This window comes from Daldinia loculata, assembly GCF_022478755.1.
Source record: "Daldinia loculata strain CBS 113971 unplaced genomic scaffold F4817scaffold_7, whole genome shotgun sequence".
NCBI classification, from domain to species: domain Eukaryota; kingdom Fungi; phylum Ascomycota; class Sordariomycetes; order Xylariales; family Hypoxylaceae; genus Daldinia; species Daldinia loculata.
In genome coordinates this window covers 95,465-112,918 of record NW_026054861.1, presented here as the reverse complement: position 1 = coordinate 112,918, position 17,454 = coordinate 95,465, and the positions used below count along the sequence as shown (strand labels likewise).

Here is a 17,454-nt window from a genome sequence, read left to right as displayed (position 1 = left end):
ATAGTGGAATGAATGTACTGTACCGGCTAGAAGGCGACCCCGAAGGCCGGGCACCAAAAACCAAACACAGCCCACTTTCGTAACAAGCTGCGATTGCTCGACAGGCACGAATCGAAACTATCGATAAATTGGAACTACGAGGAACTTCCTCTCTTTTCTTTCTAACACGTTAATGTTACTCACTCAATCACCACCGAAACAAGCCTAAACTATCATTAGAATACTTCGTTCAGGTTGGACAGATATAACTTGGGTTTGAGCAGCGGAAATACTTGAAGCTCTCTCTTCCCCCCTGGTTGCTGTGACATCACCCCCACTCACTCACTCGAATTTATTACTCCTTGTGTTACTATTCTACTATTTTACTTGGGTTGTATTTCACCAAGCCTCGTCATCGACGATAGACGATAGACAATACCTTCCCTCTCTCTCTAAAAAATGGCTTCGTTAAATCTTTCTACAAACGGCCCCTCGATCAAGAGCAGTTACCAGGGAGTTATCAATGCACCGCCTCCGCCTTCAGGGAGTTCTTCTACATACGGTCAATGGGCCCTATTCTACGTACAAGCCCCTCTAGCCAATGTTTTCCAAGATACTGGAAACAAAGAAAGTGTTCTGAAAGTCCAGTCCACCGGCTCTGGTGAACTAGAGGATCTTATTGAGGACTTCAGCGAAGGTCGTATCCAATTCGCTTTCCTTAAGGTTAAGGATCCAAATACAGGTCTGCCTAAATATGCTCTAATCGCATGGGTTCGTCTTCTCACTCTTTTTCGACCGAGAATTGTGATTAATCAGCTAACATTTGTAGTGCGGTGGAGGTGTTCCCGAGAGGACTAAAGGCTACTTCACGAGTCATTTAAATGCCGTTTCTAAAGTTCTTCATGTATGTAATTTAAATTATTTCAAGCATTAGAACACGATACTGACTAGGACTAGGGATACCATGTTCAAATCACAGCTCGCTCCGATACCGACCTCGAACCCGCAAATATCCTCCAGAAAATCTCAGATGCGTCTGGTGCCAAGTATACAGCGGGTGGAAGTGCACCTGTGCAGACTGGAGGAGGACCCCCTCCAGTAAAGTCGAAGCCTGTCTTTTCTACAACTTCGAACTCGTCTAGTAACCCCATAGTCGCTGCACGAAACGCAAGCCTGCGAAAGACAAATGACGACGGCTGGGGGGATGCACCGCAGGTTTCGCGGACCGAGCTTGAAAAGGTGGAATCGGCATATAAGCCAACCAAGGTCAACCTAGCCGAGTTGACAGGCCAGAAACAAGAGCCCTCGAGGTTTAACGGTTCAAGCCAACAAGACGACAGGTCTAGGGATACAATCGGGGGAGGGTACCAACCCGTTGGGAAGGTCGACATCGCTGCTATTCGAGCTGCAGCGAGGAACAAGCAAGACGATCGACCGATACCAGTCAAGGGTGCTTATGAGCCGGTAGGCAAGGTTGACATTGCTGCGATCCGAGCTAAGGCACAGAAGCCAGGGGAACCTGAACCCGCACCTGAACCTGAAGAACCACCGAAGTCTCTAGCAGAGCGGACTGCAGCGTTTAAGCAAGCCGAGCGTATTACGGAGCTTCCCAAGCCTAAAGTCGCAAAGAAATGGGGTGGCGCGTCTACATTCACAGGCACTAAGGCGCCTACTCCTGGCGCATTGGGTTTGGGAAGCCCTTCGCCAACGCCCGTCGCTCCTCCGGTGGGATCTGCTAGTCGAACCTTCGCTGATCAAGGAGGCAAGACGCCGGCTCAGATTTGGGCCGAGAAGAAGGCACAACAAGGCTCTGTTTCTGGGATCAACAATCCTCCAGCGTCCCCTGTCGCAGCGCAGAAGAGCGGAGGAGGTGGTTGGCAGAGCAGTTACAAGGGGAAAAGCTGGGCACCGGTCCAGACGGGACAATACGGTCGTAGCATTACGGGGCAAAAGACTGGCGAGACCGAGACTAGCCAAGAGGCACCGGCATCTCCAGCGGGAAGCGTTGGTGCCATACGCGACCGTTTCAAGGAGACAACTCAAATTATCTCACCCGCACCATCTGCTCCGAAGATTCCATCGCCTGCCGAAGATAATGAGCGAGCGCCACCTCCGCCGCCTTTGGCCTCCCGGCCTTCGGACGGAGCACCTACCGGTGGTTTTGCGCTTCCCGGTATGCCTCCACGCCCACCTCCTGTCACAGATGAGGATGAGGAGCTCGAACGAGAACAAGAACGGGAATACGAGCGAGAACCATCACCTGTTCGCGTGGCAGTGCCTGTCCCTCGTGGACCTGAGCCTGAGATTGAGCCAGTCCACGAACCTCCTCGATCGCTTCCTATTCGGCCTATCGAACAAGAGCTCCCCAAGGAAGAAGAACTACCAGCGGAAGAGGAGACTTACGATCCTCGCGCGGCTGCTACGGCCGTTGCTGAATCCCATTTCGGCCACGAGCAAGTGGCAGAAGCACCAGCGGCTTCGAGTGGAGGCAAACGTGCTCTAATCCAATACGATTACGAGAAAGCTGAAGATAATGAATTGGAACTTCGCGAAGGCGAGTACGTCACTAATATCGAAATGGTTGACGAGGACTGGTGGATGGGTACCAACTCTCGAGGCGAGACGGGTCTGTTCCCTAGCAACTACGTTGAACTCGTCGACGATGAGTCGGAGGAGCCGGCACCGGCACCTACAGCCAGTCACGAAGCACCTCCGCCTGTGCCGGCTGCGGAGACTGAACCCGAGCCAGCAGCGGGCGCCGGACATACAGCTACAGCCCAGTTTGACTACGAAGCTGCTGAAGACAACGGTAAGTAACCCCTATCTAATCCATTTACTCCTAGAGCAGCATAACTAACAAGCGTGACAGAACTGAGCTTCCCCGAGGGGGCTACGATTACTAACTTGGAATTTCCCGACGAGGACTGGTGGTTCGGTCATTACAAAGGGAATTCGGGTTTGTTCCCTGCCAATTATGTGCAGCTAGACGGGCAGTGATCTACTATTATCTTCACCTACAAAACGATGCCACGACGAGTATGACAGCAGCCGTTGATTTGGAGAGTTACCTAGACAAGGAGCAGTAGACAGCGACTCAGCGGAGAGACTTGGCATGAGAAGAGTTTGTTTCATTTATCTTTTTTTTTTTTCGTAGTTAGCTGAATAAGAAAAAAAACGCACTTCTATATACGAAAAATCAATCAATATTCCCCGTATGTCAGTGTCCGCTAAACTAAGGCTCCTCTTTGATATCTTGGCATTCGGAATCTTTCAGCCCTACGTGTGGTGTGATTGGACCTGCTTTTGATGCTCCATTGCACATACAAGCACATCCAAGCAAGCAGGGTCCTACTCGGACGGGGATATCCGGCTTCGGAGAAGTAAAAGTTCACAGATTCGGTTCGTGCCTTACGTTAGTTTCTCTTTAATGCAGTAAAGTAGCATTGGGTATTGGCAAGTTGCTGGACCGATTATTTTCCAATTATATCATTAATGTTAAGAAACCGCGGTACGTACCTATAAATCACATGGGACTTGAAATCCTTACATGGAGATAATTACCTAACATATACCTAAACTATATATGGTATATACCTATACACGTATTAGACGGATATCTCGGCCTTTTTAGCGCAAACCGAGATAGCCTTTCTTAGTATTTTACTATCCCACGCGGACGTAAACGGGCTAAGTCGGTGGGGATATTAAAAGCCTTCCAGCGCATACGTACATTGCTACCCTTAAGCCAACATAGCATACTACCCGTACGTGGCTGATGAAAGATGGGAGGCCGCTAATGTGGAGTATCGACATCAAGGCGTTAAGCAGCGGTCTAGCGTACGCGCCACCTATTACCAACCAAACGTATTCCTTTGTAGTCGAGTCTACAGACAATCCCAAAGTTACCCTGGTCCTACAGCCCAAACGCTAACTTAATATAGTAAGATACGGGCCACAACTAATTGATTAGATTTGATTGGTTAAATTTAAAAGTCCCACACTCGACTAATCTAACGATTCAATTCAATTCATTCAGTTGTTAAAATATAAGAAATTCATTAACGAAATAATCACGAAACAGGGGGTAATTAGCTAGAGCCGAATGATTGCATGTGTGTAAGTGTAAGTATGTGTGGTGCGAAGTGCGAAGTGCGAATAGCTTCACGTATTTGGTTATCTAATCTGCTATCTACTTATCAGCACGTGACCTGGTCTGTATAATCCGTCGTATTTAGAATTTTTTAAAAAAATAAAAAAATAAAAAATAAAAAATAAAAAATAAAATAATTTAATTAATTTCGAATTAATTTATAATCGATCTTTAATTGATTAATAATCAATTAAAGATCGATTATTTTATTTTATTTTGAAAGTTGAGCCTAAAGGGCGCTAGAGCGAATCCGGACAGTAGGCTTTACCATCTTGGGTTAGCGTTTGGGCTGTAGGACCGGGGCAACTTTGGGATTGTCAGAGTACTCTTTGTAGTCTTGTTACATAGTGGTTTTCTCAAACTCGGTATATCTGAATTTCTGGCAGATGTTATATGTAACTGGTTGAGATGATGTTGTTGCGCAAAGGAGCATTTTGCACAACTGTGATTTTATGATTTGTACGTATGTACTTATTACATATACGTTAGGTATATTTGATATGGATAAGTAGGTACTTATAACTATAGTGAATAAGGGGGCTATGAGTTTCAGGTATGACGCGTTTCGAGGACCTCGAAAGGCAAAACAGTAGCGTACCTAGGTACCGGTATCTACATTCAATAGGTACATACCTATGTACCTGAAATTCAAGTTAGCGACGATAGTGGCTGAGCCACCTTGCCCAGTTGCGTGCCGTTTAGCCGCACAGCACCGCAGCAGCTTGCAATAGCAACCGTCCGAGACAACAAGAGAAAGCGCCAGAAATAGTTCCGTGCAAAGTACCATGCCCATGCGCTAAGGCGCCTACCCAATGCAGGTAGCAATTCCAATAATTCCAGTCATTTACAGCTAAGGTACATGTGTATCCCTTGAAACTCTCTTCCAAAGAAGGAATGCATGACCATCCGATCTCAATTCATCTACAGTTACAGGTCTTACTTTGATGTATCTAGTACCTTAGCAATACATTTACATTCATATTCGACCCACCGCTTTCTTTTTCCCTTTTCATTTATCATTTACACTTCTTGATCTCAACTATTCTTATCAAGCTTCTCGTCGTCACCATCAACTTTTCCTTCATTCTGATCCTCCAGAACAACCCGACCTATTCTATCATTTTCGGCGTTTGGACGCGAACAAAACATCTCCGTATCTGAATAAAGTACGTATGGCGCATTTAGCTAATGATGGTTATTCGATTGAGGCTCTAGAGCTTATATTCTTGGCGGATTGACCTAACCGCACCGCCATGCTTCTTGGCTAACTCATCCTGTTGTCGCAGAATTCCGAATTCAACTTACATCTATCAAATCATTCCAGATGGCTAGTCACGATTACTACCAACAGGGTCCTCCCCAGGGTTATGGTGGTGGCTACCCGCAACAGCCTCAACCGGTATGTCGCAATTTAGCAAATCGCTTCAACGTTTCTAGAATATACATGTCGCAATCCCATTGAGACATCAAAACCCATCTGCCAAGACAATACTTTATGCCTGCGCTACACCCCGCGATCTCCAAACCTCTGGATCAGCACGCAATATTAGGCCAAATGTCACCTTTGTTCTATATATGAATGGCAACCTTTCTCTTCGCTACAGGCTATATAGAAATGCAAAGGCTGGAAGCTAACTCGATCGAATTATAGGCATACGGTCCTGCTCAAGGCCAGTACTATGGCCCGCCTCAAGGTCAACCCCAGATGCAATACCAGCAACAACCCCCGCAAGAAAGAAAGCAGGGCGGCGGTGGCTGTCTCCAAGGCTGTCTGGCAGCACTGTGCTGTTGTTTCGTCTGTGAGGAGGGATGCGAGTGCTGTGCCGATTGCTGCGAATGTTGTTTCGAGATGTGTTAAGGTGGCCCCTGTCTAAGCCGATACGATAACGACGCCCCCGACGAAATGAGATGGCGGATCGGCTACACTTGAAGGAGTGTGCTTCAGGATGAGGTGTCGAATAATATTGCGCATGCAAACTGCTACCTCGACGGTGCACTTCGACACTAAGAATGAATAAAATTCGATAGGGCGATGGGTCTTTTTGCAAATGTTGGTGCGATGAGATTACCAATGCTTCTATAGCAGACGCATTTATCCTATTATTATTTTTCCTTCAGTTCATGAGCAAATCCAAGTTTCGGAATTAGTTTATATGATATTGGGCCAGCTTCTTTTGGTTTTATGACATAGGCACGGATATAGGCTCCTCGCCTTTTCCAGAACACCATTCGAATGTTAGCAGTGATGCGCGTCAGTACTATGGTAATTCGTGAAATTTAGGATTTCTTTTATGCCCACATTCTCGGTCCAGACCGAGCATTATTTTTATCACCACAGTGGACATCTTAGTGAAGTCAAGGCTTCTTAGTCTAATGGCTTCATTGCGCGTGCATGAAACTGGGGATCCCATAGATGTACATACTAGGTTACATTCCTTGCCCTTTATTATATTTCCCTTTAGTTCAACCACCAATAAGAAAAACAGCCACCTAATACTTCTAGGCACACCTCTTATATTCGTAAAATAGTAAACTGTCTAGGTTAGAACATCTATCTAGTAGATTATATTCTCTTCATAAATGAACACGTTAATTTATAAATCTTTTACAACTATAAAGTCATCATGTTAACAGGTGAATGACTATTTGGAAGCTAACAATACAGGAAGTATGTCTAGAAGACAGACGCCATAAAAGACAAGTAGATCTGATGACCGGGAGTACATGTACCCTCTCAAGCTCTTTTCCCAAATCAAAGTCCAATGCTAGGGGAACTACTTGACAGACTCATCAAGCTTCACAACTATCAAATTGCTAGGCGACGTCACTTTCACCAATCGGATTATTAGCATACAGTGCGATATAGTATATTTATAGTATTTAAACGGTATGCGTAAATAAGGGTAACCCCGCGGAACAAGGGCCTTACATCAATGATAGTATGTAGTGGGGTACCGCCACCCGTCCAATGCTAGGGAGCCGATTTCGCATGACAAAAATTCGATAAACCGCATTTCAAAGCAACTCCGATGCGACAATCATTACAAAACTTCCAAGAATTTGCCTTTTCAGTTGACTTCAGACCGCACATACCCCTAAAAGGAGAAATATCTTGTGTGTTCTATTCATACGTCGACTTGATTATACCTTGAGTAAGGAAAATTCTTGGCTACAACCTCTATCTATCGTTTTGGCTTATACGCATTTCCCATCCCATACTTGTATTTGCGGTATCGCATCCCAAGTCCATAGGTATTCAATCTTCCAAACCAAACAACCAACCAACGACGGGGCCATATAAGTAAGTAAATCAGGGGACTTGTCCCCCCACGCCTCGGCTCCTCTCCCTTCCCCACGTTCTCCGACACAGCCATACACAATGTCAGCGATCCTCTCAGCCGACGACCTAAACGACTTCATCTCCCCGGGTGTAGCCTGTATCAAACCCGTCGAGACCCTCCCTGCTGCCTCCACACAACCCGCCCCCAGCGACCTCGAGCACGAAGTCATCCTCGACGGCCAACAGAGCGCCGGCGCGAACACAGCAGGCCCCGCCCAGATCTCGCTGACCGATTGTTTGGCCTGTTCCGGCTGCGTGACCTCCGCCGAAGCCGTGCTCGTCAGCCTACAGAGCCACTCGGAGCTACTGAGCGTCTTGGACGGCGCGCCGGGGTTACGGGTAATACGGCGCGATGACGGGTTCGGGGTCGAAGGCCTTGAGAACCCAGATAGCAAGCTCTTCGTAGCAAGCGTGTCGCCACAGACGCGCGCGAGCCTCGCAGCTGTCGCGGGACGAGACGTAAGCGAGCAAGATGCCGGGCGCATGATATCACAGTTACTGATGGGGTCAGGTGGGCTGCGCGCGGGCGGCAAATGGAATAATGGGTTTACATGGGTTGTCGACACAAACACAGCAAGGGAGGCATGTCTAGTACTGGGCGCGGAGGAGGCGCTAAGCGACAAGGGCAAAGTCGCAAAGCCCATTTTGACGTCGAGTTGTCCTGGATGGGTATGCTACGCCGAGAAGACGTATCCACATGTCTTACCATACATCTCGAAGGTGAAGTCGCCGCAGGCGCTTATGGGCACACTACTAAAGACCACGTTAAGTCGGACGCTGGGGATCTCTCCCGACCGGATATGGCATCTGGCTGTCATGCCGTGCTTCGACAAGAAGCTAGAGGCAAGCCGCGAGGAGCTTACGGACGCAGTGTGGAATGGGGAAGGGCAGCCCGGCAGGGGCGTGAGGGATGTAGATTGTGTCATCACGAGCAAAGAGATCTTGATGTTAACAGAATCGAGGAGCATTGATTTCTTCGGATTATCCAAAACCCCTGTTTCCGCCTCATTGCAAACTCCCTTTCCTGATCCCACACTAAGACGCTTTCTCTTCCCTCCGCGGCCCCGAGCGGGCCAGGCGGATCCCCTAGCGGGGACCTCGGGGGGCAATCTCTATTACACACTAAAATACGTCTCCGCACGACACCCTGGGTCGAAAATCGAGACCGTACGTGGCCGGAATGCCGATGTTGTGGAGTATACGGTGACCTCGCCAACCGGGGAGCCGATATTCAAAGCTGCGAGATATTACGGCTTCCGGAATATCCAAAATTTAGTCAGGAGGTTGAAGCCGCCGAAACTGTCGCGGATGCCGGGCGCAAAAGTTACCGGACCTCGGAGACCTGCGGGTAAGCCGGGTGGGCTGGAATACGCTTACGTTGAAGTCATGGCATGTCCCGGGGGCTGCACAAATGGCGGCGGTCAGATCAAGGTCGATGATCCGGTAGTAATTGAGAGGAGAGGCTTGGAGACGAAACCTGGGCCTCAGGAACAGAAGCAGTGGTTGGCACAAGTTGATGAAGCATACTTCTCGGCTGAAGACTCCGACTCGGATCCGGAGGCCGAGGATGTGAACTCGGCCGTAGAAAATGGAGATCAGGCGCGAGGTGACATGGTCGACAGCATTTCTCCGTCATACATTCGAGATACCCTGGCGCATTGGGCGAGCATAACAGGTATAGATGTCGATAGATTGGTATACACGAGCTATCGCGAGGTGGTGAGCGACGTGGGCAAGGACAAAGCGGCGGGCAGCACGGAAAGGGTCGTCCAATTAGCTGGCAAGATCGGCGGCGGCTGGTAGCATCATTATTGTAGATCGGCATATAGAAGAACCCGAGTAATCATATCAACTGCCCTTGGCGCCACGCTTGGCAAAACCGAACCCTCCCCTTCCACTCCCGTCCGGGCCCCGTGGCGCACGGATAACTTGATCTTCCTCCCGCGGCGTAGAGCGTCGGGACAATGGTGCTCCACCATCGCTGTTGTTGCTGTTCCCCCTCCGCTCAAGTTGAACTCCAAGCTTAGGCGAGTAGTTCGGGTCGTAGAGCTCCCGCCCCCCGCCCGACTGGCTACTAGGTCGTTGGATGTTACTATCCCTGTCCCTATCCCTCTCTCCTCGGCTCTCATTATGCCGGTGTCCTCCCCCACCCCCTCTACCACTTCTTCCCCTGCCCCGCGGACCCCGCCCCTCGGCCGAGCGCGGGGGAGTCACAGCGCCAGGCGTCGAGGTGCCCGACGACGGGTTCGAACTTCCTATGGCGGTACTATTAGTGCCGAATATCTTGGCGCGAGCCTCGTCGTAGCGCCGTTGCTTCTCCTCGCGCTCCCGCTGCTTCTTGGCCAGGATCTCCTCCGGCGTGAGCTGCGGGGTCTTCTTGCTATCTTCGTCGTCGTCGCCGTCGCCAGCATTAGGGTCTGAGACGGGTTTCCGGCTCAGGACTTTGACGGCGGGCTTGAAGCCTGTCGCGAGAGGCGGATCTGAACGCGCGGCGAGGTAGTGGAATGTCTCGGGGGGCGCTTCGCTGCGAATGCGTGTTAGTCTATCTGAGAATATAGGAAAGGAGAATAGAAACATACGCTGATTCCCAGAGCTTCTTGTTGGACTCGGCATGCTGCGCCAGACGCTCGGCTTTGCTCAATTGCGGCTGTGGTTGCGTTTGAGACTTTGATTCGTCTTCAATCGTTATGGCCTTGTCTGCTTGAGCCTCCCAGTCGTCGTCTTCCCAGGCATCTGGGACCTTGGTCGTTCTCTTTGCCATGGTAGCTGGGTGTACTAGGACGCGGGGTGCTCGCGCGAATCTAAGGCGTATGTACTTATTGTATTAATCTAAGAATAATCAATTATCTCTGCTCTTCAGCTTCTATCCGTAATCGAGTATATAGGACTGTAATCATATTAGGTCTTAGAAAATGAACAACTCCAACGATTAAGCGGGAGGGGAGATTTTTCGCTTTTCGCGAACGGAGTTATTAGGTTAGGGATGTACATATGTAGAGTTACCCCATAACCCATAGCCCTTGCATTCAACGCGGAGCTTTGGAGCTTACCTAATTTGGGGCGGTCTAGCTAACCTCCTGCGTACATGTACGTCTTGTGTTACAGTGCATGGTAACCTGAGTTACAAAGAACGGAACCAATCACAGTAGCGATCTTAGAGTGGGGCCGGCTATTATCGCCATTAGGTCCAACTACAACTGTACCTAAACCGTACTAACAACAACTCATCAAGAACATCGGACAACATTAAGGACATACAGTAAGGTAACAAATATATTATATACACTAGACAACTCGCTCAATACCATAGGACCTACCTTGCTTTTCCTTTCTTCCTTTTTACCCTGCCTCGTTTTACTTGAATTACCTGGCTACCTATTCACGTTTCTCAGGATATCACAAGCTCGTACACCTGTTTATATCAGCATAGGTACATAACTCACCCAAATCCTAGTAAGTCAACTGCTACTTTGGAAGCCGATGGGATATCATAACTAACTTGAAGCTATAGTAACTAAAACTCCTGTATCCTATTACTTACACGGGCTAGAAGATACTCAGAAGTCATGCAGAGCAACACTCCTAGCTCATCTCGCCCACTCACCTCGCGGGTACCGGGGCAGCTTCACACGCCCACGCACTCCTTTAGCGATGCGGCCTTCACTCCGGACTCCTCCGAAGTCAGAGTGGGTAACTGGAACGACAAGCGGTCTAGGGAGGATCTAGATCTTGCGCGAGCTAGACTTGCCGACCAGAAGTTCAACATGAGCAAGTTCCTGTATCCTCGGCTCTGTTTGGGATTTGTCTACTAACCGTGGGGTATAACTCTTTACAGGAGATTATGAAGATCCTCTCTTACCCCGTCAACATCCACAATCTCATTACTACCCAAAGGGTGTTACGGCAGAGACGGAGGCCCAACTACTAAAACTCGTTGCCGAACTCACAGGCTCCTCTAGTTGAGTCTGACGAGCCTGGAGCACAGATTGGTGTCTAAGGATGCCTGCACTGGAAATTTGTACTATTCAGCACTAGGGAATATATTGTCTTTCTACCTATCACTCTGTCTCTGACTTAAGGTTCGTTGGTTTTGGACATATTCGTAGATTACATAACAGAACGCTTAGAAGGATATTCCAAACTGTTGTCTACAATTCCTCTTGAACCTGTTACATGATTATTACCTGGCTTGCTAGAGTATCACAATGTCTTGATGTAAGTCACAAAAGAGCCCCGGTCTGAGCCAACTAAACATGTCGAAACAAAGAACGTAGAGTTCGTAACTAGGCAAATAGGCGTACAACTACCTCTTAACTCATAATGATAAGAGCTCCTTCGCCACAACAGGTACATACATTCTAGCCAATCTTGAAGCTATCACAGTAATAGAAACATATTGACCATGTTGTTAGATATATCAATACACTGTATCCTTTTCTTCCGCCGCCAAGTCTTCTCGATATAAAGCAGTCAACGTATCCTCTTCTATTCCTTAATTTCTCCTCTGTTCTGGAACTGCACTACGATATCACACCACGATAAGATATACAATACAAAGGGGTGTATTCAAGATTACCCACGGGTAGCGAAAAATACAAAGTTATTGTCCGAGAATTCATAATAAATTTCAGGGGGCGTCTAGGTAATTTGCTGAACAATGTTATGATCTTTTCTTTCGGCTTTGTTATATAGGACATAACCCGCGAACAATGCCGTCTTGTTTTTTGTCGAACATTATGTTACGATATTGAACGAAAGTCGAGAATAAAGGGGCTCGGTACCCGACCTGGTACTAAATTTCAAATTACCTCCTATGTACATCTTTTAGGAGGATCAAAAAATTGGTTTAGCATTGACCAGGTGTCTAGAGGGCATTTAGGGCAATATACCTGCATACATAAGGTTTTAATATTTTTAGGTAGGTACCTTAAACCCTCAGTTCAGCGCCGATAAGTATCGTGATTATTTCACAGCCTGCCCAGCCTCCTCTTACCGCCCAAGTTCAAGCAAAGTACAGGAATTTTTACAACACAAGACTTGAATTTTTTACTTCTTCCCCTCAAGTTCTTATTTTATTCCAATCACTCGATCAGTTCAAGAGACTACAATCACAAGTACTCTTCCTAGAGAAAAGAAAACTACTACAAGGTGAGTCAAGTACTTCATCATATGCAACTTCAACATCCACCCCATTACTCACCCGCACCCTTCAAATTTTTTGTCTACACACTACAAAAAACTGTCACGGTTATTTAAAATAACGTTACCAAAAATCAAACACTGCACGCTTAATCATCGCAATAAAACTACACTCTGAAATATATTCACAACCCACCACACTCTAACGTGTCTATTAGTCAACTAACTGTTTTAAGATGCTGCTATCTTCAGTAAGCTCATTGACAATGAGCTCGTTGACGGACGATTCACAGTCACCACCAGAGGATCCGCCTTCACCATGGACTGACCGATGGCCAAACCACAACCTACAGAACTACTAGTAAGTAACATTGAGGTTTCCGTTTCCCTACTTATTAATCTATCTTGAGAGTCACTAGCTCCTAATAGAAAAGACTAATGAGTTCTTTCTTCGGGATACATTTACTCTTAGCAAACACATGCACTAACCTATTTTCAAAGCATGGACGCGGATGCCAACGCTGTGCCTTTTCCAGTTTCTCCGGGTGGTCAAAAGGCAGCTGCCCCTTCAGTTGAGCAACAGCCGGCTGTTGCTAGGAAGAATGTTCCGCTTGGTGATTTACAAATCATCCCTCACGAGGATTACGATCCTGACCTCCCTCCACAATGCACATATCCCAATTTCAATGAGCACCTAACAATTCTTCAACGACGACAGCTTAAGCTATTCGTTAACACTCTCAAGCAACCTATTGCCATTGTCCTACCGACAAAACTTAACTACTACGATAGCAAGCTAGTTATCTCTAACCTCGATCAAGAGCGTGTCCTCACCAATCTTGAAAAGCACCCACTAGCCCCCATCGACGAACAAGACCAGGCAAGTTCTAGCTACGAAGAAGATCAGAGCACTGCTGTTGCCGAAGAAGAATCCTACGAAGAATCCTACCAAGAACCCTACGAGGAATCTGCCAGTTCCGTCGACAAGGAAGTCCAAGTCCAAGCCCAAGACGAACCTACCAACATGGCTGAGAGCAACTTCACCAACGACGGCTCGTTCGACGTTAAAAAATACCTAGCCTCCATCGAGGACCCCGTACAGCGCAAGAAGACCGTGCGTGCTGGAATGGACGCCATGTGGCCCTCCAACCACGTAGTCAACAACGTCTGGCGTCACCCTTGGTATCGCGGCTTCGAGGAGGACGGCGACTACGAAACCTGGTTTAAAGCTACGGCCGACGAGCTTGACTGGGACAATGATGACCCCTACCACGAGCCGGAAGATGATGAGCATTGGAGAGAGGTGAACGTACCTCAGATCGGCGATGAGGGTATCCCCGACCAGGACGCGCTTGACTATGTCATGCATATGCGATACACGCGCGAGAGAATGGAAGTTGCGATTCGACGAAAGAGAGAGCTGTGGAAGGAGCGACATGGCAATGGCCCTTACGATTCCTTCGCTGCTACTTTTGGAGGTAGCGACAACGACGACGACGATGACGATGATGATGACGACGATGGTGACGATGATACCGAAGAACCTCCTCCCCCTCCCCGCCGTCCCATTCGCATCAAGTTAGTCTCTAAGGCTAAGAAGGACACCGCAAACGATGTTGGCCCCGGGGTTGTTAACCCCCAGGACCCCCCGCGTGGTATAAAACTCGTCTCAAGCACCGGTCTCTACTCTACGCAAGCCCCAGGCTCCCCATCAAGCACAGGAGGTCCATCCAAGCGCGGTCGTGGCCGTGGACGTGGCCGTGGCCGTGGACGCGGTCGAGGTCGCGGTAGTGGTCGCAAGCGCAAGACGGATGACGACGCAGCGTATGAGCCGGAGAGTGATGAGTCTGATGAACAGGACGGTGCGCGCAAGAAGCGACGTCGAATTGCATGATCGTCATTACAATAACCCTTTTTTCGGATGATTGATGCCGGAGAGGGAATATGAAGTTACGTTGAGACTATAACGAGATCTGGAAGCTCGTGGTTTGCGAATATGGTCTTGGAACTTGCACGCTTGGTTCGTCTAGTACTACTCCGATATTGAGAGTAAGGTGTGGACATGGGATGAGATGACTTGAGGATTACGTCTAAGTCTAACTACTTGATTTGGACAGGGAGTCGATAGGCTCATGGCAATAGGAGGGTCACGATACGGTTCTTCTGTTCTTCTGTTCTTCTGGCGGCATGGCAACAAATAGGCCATGACTGCTTACCATTAGGCGTCACATTCACTCTGAAGTGATGCGATATATATGGACACTGGTGCTATTTGCTGATAATGAGGTCTCCAATGAAGAGACTGGTACCTCGAGTACATAGCTATATAGATACTTTCACATTTTCAATCAATGCGTGTTTAGGTTTCTATGGTATCATCTTTACTCTGGTGTCTGGGTCTAGGTGCTGATCCCGAGGAGGCTCATCTAGAAATACCCCTAAGATTACCTTCTAAATGCGAAAAAGTTATGCTTACTATTATAATTCTAGTTCAGAGCAGAGCAGAGCCGCGATACTTTGGACATGCCTTCCACATCCCCTTAACGAATATATGATTCCTACAGTAAAGTACTACCACGGCGAGAGATGGATATTGCTACCCTAGTTTCGAGTCTTATACAGTTCCACAATATGTTGTAAGAGACGCGTATTGTCATACCTATTTCTAATAACTTAGTAAAAGGCTGAGATGCCCCTCCCTATTATCAAGATGACCGACTATGTAACAAATGGGATATCTGGTGTCGTATAGCTAGAACTACTCGGCTCGGCTTATCGATCATGAGCAACCTACTCTGGTCAGCGCAATTGCTACCGAAGTCTTGGGCTCGAGCGTTCTGGGTCTCGATATTCAGGTAACTAGGTGGTTAGGTTAAAGTTGCCATAATGTGACCAATATAGCTGGGTTCTTGTATTGCCGCTACCCCTCGTGTGATGATATACATATCTCTTCATCCCACTAATTTATATCCTCCATTCAAAGCGTATGTGCTAGGCGCTGGGTGCTAGCCTTGCTATATTTATCGTATAACCGACTGCCACACGTGTTATCTAAGTATTTGGAGCAATTGCATTTCTGGAGGAGGATGCTACCCTCGATAAATCTGTGGGGTCTCGGTTGTGCGTCCGTGATACATGTTACCTACCTACTTCAGTAGGTAGCTTTCAAGTCTCGTACGTATTCAATATATAGCGTTAGGTAGTTGATATAGATTAGGCCCGCCAAAGAAAAGATTACGTGTTCGACGGCATAGGAAATAGCGTTCTAGTTCTGATATAGCGTACATATGAAGATGAGAGACGGGCATGTCTGAGGTAATCTTCAAGGGAAAGGATATCGGGACGTGGGTGGTGATCGCAAACTTGATAAGCTTGTGGACATGGACGTGTTCATGTATGGATGTGAGTAAAATTCTAGACTTCTCATCTTGGTTTCATTCTAATCTTTACATATCCATCTATATACGCGCGGTAGATACCGTGGCAGGGATACGCTTATTATATCTCCAACTTGAACTTTACCTTGGGCGACAAGCTTTTGGCGGGGATGGTACTCGATACCCGATCTCCCCGTTTTCTGCTCTAGAACTAGAAAACGGGACTGCGCCGTCCGTTGATCTTGGAGGTGGTCGGCTACCACATGGCGACAAGGGTCCCGTTTTCATCCTCTCCCTCTGGGTGAGCATCTCCCTATTCTGCCTGATAATTTCCGAAAGGCTTAAACCGAGAAACTTACCTAAGGTAGCATCAAAGGGCGCTTACTGTTGCTAATTCATACCGGCGCCCTCTGGGGTAAGGAAGATTTTTTCTTTTTTTCTTTCGCCCCCGGAGTAACGGAGGATATTTGCGAATGGGGCCGCGCGGGTTGGTGGCATCGATCCGTCGGCTCGGATTAGGATGGTGGGACTTACGGCGCGCTATGAGGTTAGCGAGATAATAGATCCCGGCTCAGGGTTTTTCATGTACTATGTAAGGTATACTACCAAGGTTATGTATGTAAGGTATAGCCCTAAGGCACGCGAGTATCGCGTGGCCCGAGAGCCTAAAAGGATGGATGGACGGGTTGAAGAAAAGGGAAATGTTGATAAATTCGGATATCCGTAAATGGGGCAGCCCAACGGCTTGGCATCCGAACTCTTGGATTTGCTAAGCTTCGACTACTTAATTATATTATCACTCTAGTCTCTTGCGTTGCTGGACAAGGTAGAAAGGGGAGGTCTCACGATCTACTCAGCTTGGCTGAGTTATGTGCAATACCACATAGTTACCCACGGGAGAGTACTATAGATTGCTACCCACCCGTAATGAAACCCCGGATATGGATAGAAAGCGGCGATGGTTTCTGAGAAAAGAAAAAAAAATGAATCATGACTCGCAGGCTTACACCACCCCCCCCCCCCCCGATCCCCATCCCGCATCTCCCGCATATAGTCCCACGATTACGATCAAGTGGCTTGCGCATGCGTGACAGCTCGGCTGCATCATCGGTACTGTAAAATGTCCTTTCGAGACACGGGCATATGTGAGCGCCATACGCTGGGTACTTGGAATAGCACTTGACAAGGCCATGCTGGGTTGGTGACGATGCTTGGGGAAGCACAGCTTTGTCGTCCCGCCTTAGGTTGCAGGGGCGCGCGGAAATACACACACACACACACACACACACGCACATGGATGCTTGCTGGTAACAAGCAGATTATGCCTATCACTGCAGCAGCCAGCCTCTTCGGTCAGTCAGCGCCGACATGATGCATCCCTTTCCCAACGCACCAACAGTTGACATAAATCCCTAAAACATTATCATGCATGTTTCGTCACCACCTAGTTACCTAAGGTATATAGAAAT

At 48.0% G+C, this 17,454-nt stretch overlaps 6 protein-coding genes across 6 annotated transcripts; 5 read left to right on the top strand and 1 right to left on the bottom strand.

The window, feature by feature from the left end:
- The first annotated feature begins 3 nt into the window (after window positions 1-3).
- Window positions 4-3,191, top strand: F4817DRAFT_327539 (uncharacterized protein). The gene is made up of 4 exons (XM_049302046.1): window positions 4-750; window positions 809-883; window positions 937-2,788; window positions 2,849-3,191. Exons 1-4 carry the CDS (start codon window positions 439-441, stop codon window positions 2,974-2,976), a joined length of 2,367 nt encoding a protein of 788 aa, XP_049162085.1. The 5' UTR covers window positions 4-438; the 3' UTR covers window positions 2,977-3,191.
- Window positions 3,192-4,844: 1,653 nt separating this feature from the next.
- F4817DRAFT_327537 (uncharacterized protein) lies at window positions 4,845-6,617 on the top strand. Its single transcript, XM_049302045.1, has 3 exons — window positions 4,845-5,295; window positions 5,416-5,528; window positions 5,781-6,617. Exons 2-3 carry the CDS (start codon window positions 5,454-5,456, stop codon window positions 5,985-5,987), a joined length of 282 nt encoding a protein of 93 aa, XP_049162084.1. The 5' UTR covers window positions 4,845-5,295; window positions 5,416-5,453; the 3' UTR covers window positions 5,988-6,617.
- Window positions 6,618-7,115: 498 nt separating this feature from the next.
- Window positions 7,116-9,626, top strand: F4817DRAFT_327536 (cytosolic Fe-S cluster assembly factor nar-1). Its single transcript, XM_049302044.1, has one exon. The coding sequence runs from the start codon at window positions 7,509-7,511 to the stop codon at window positions 9,270-9,272; it is 1,764 nt and encodes a 587-aa protein (XP_049162083.1). The 5' UTR covers window positions 7,116-7,508; the 3' UTR covers window positions 9,273-9,626.
- F4817DRAFT_259229 (uncharacterized protein) lies at window positions 9,295-10,455 on the bottom strand. Its single transcript, XM_049299258.1, has 2 exons — window positions 10,049-10,455; window positions 9,295-9,993 (listed from the first exon to the last, which is right to left on the bottom strand). The coding sequence occupies exons 1-2, from the start codon at window positions 10,228-10,230 to the stop codon at window positions 9,318-9,320; spliced, it is 858 nt and encodes a 285-aa protein (XP_049162082.1). The 5' UTR covers window positions 10,231-10,455; the 3' UTR covers window positions 9,295-9,317.
- Window positions 10,456-10,699: 244 nt separating this feature from the next.
- F4817DRAFT_259212 (uncharacterized protein) lies at window positions 10,700-11,712 on the top strand. The gene is made up of 3 exons (XM_049299257.1): window positions 10,700-10,728; window positions 11,020-11,237; window positions 11,305-11,712. The coding sequence occupies exons 2-3, from the start codon at window positions 11,036-11,038 to the stop codon at window positions 11,430-11,432; spliced, it is 330 nt and encodes a 109-aa protein (XP_049162081.1). The 5' UTR covers window positions 10,700-10,728; window positions 11,020-11,035; the 3' UTR covers window positions 11,433-11,712.
- Window positions 11,713-12,844: 1,132 nt separating this feature from the next.
- F4817DRAFT_368476 (uncharacterized protein) lies at window positions 12,845-14,502 on the top strand (the record flags this gene model as incomplete). The annotated part of the gene is made up of 2 exons (XM_049307245.1): window positions 12,845-12,969; window positions 13,110-14,502. 2 exons carry the CDS (start codon window positions 12,845-12,847, stop codon window positions 14,500-14,502), a joined length of 1,518 nt encoding a protein of 505 aa, XP_049162080.1.
- Window positions 14,503-17,454: the final 2,952 nt, after the last annotated feature.

Excerpts from the sequence above, each read along its gene's own strand:
- F4817DRAFT_327539 (XM_049302046.1), top strand. The coding sequence starts at position 439 with ATGGCTTCGTTAAATCTTTCTACAAACGGCCCCTCGATCAAGAGCAGT. Across the intron at positions 751-808 it reads AATATGCTCTAATCGCATGG|TGCGGTGGAGGTGTTCCCGA; the intron begins GTTCGTCTTCTC and ends TAACATTTGTAG. Across the intron at positions 2,789-2,848 it reads CGAAGCTGCTGAAGACAACG|AACTGAGCTTCCCCGAGGGG; the intron begins GTAAGTAACCCC and ends CAAGCGTGACAG.
- F4817DRAFT_327537 (XM_049302045.1), top strand. The coding sequence starts at position 5,454 with ATGGCTAGTCACGATTACTACCAACAGGGTCCTCCCCAGGGTTATGGT. Across the intron at positions 5,529-5,780 it reads ACCCGCAACAGCCTCAACCG|GCATACGGTCCTGCTCAAGG; the intron begins GTATGTCGCAAT and ends ATCGAATTATAG.
- F4817DRAFT_259229 (XM_049299258.1), bottom strand. The coding sequence starts at position 10,230 with ATGGCAAAGAGAACGACCAAGGTCCCAGATGCCTGGGAAGACGACGAC. Across the intron at positions 9,994-10,048 it reads AAGAAGCTCTGGGAATCAGC|CGAAGCGCCCCCCGAGACAT; the intron begins GTATGTTTCTAT and ends ACGCATTCGCAG.
- F4817DRAFT_259212 (XM_049299257.1), top strand. The coding sequence starts at position 11,036 with ATGCAGAGCAACACTCCTAGCTCATCTCGCCCACTCACCTCGCGGGTA. Across the intron at positions 11,238-11,304 it reads CGACCAGAAGTTCAACATGA|GAGATTATGAAGATCCTCTC; the intron begins GCAAGTTCCTGT and ends AACTCTTTACAG.
- F4817DRAFT_327536 (XM_049302044.1), top strand. The coding sequence starts at position 7,509 with ATGTCAGCGATCCTCTCAGCCGACGACCTAAACGACTTCATCTCCCCG.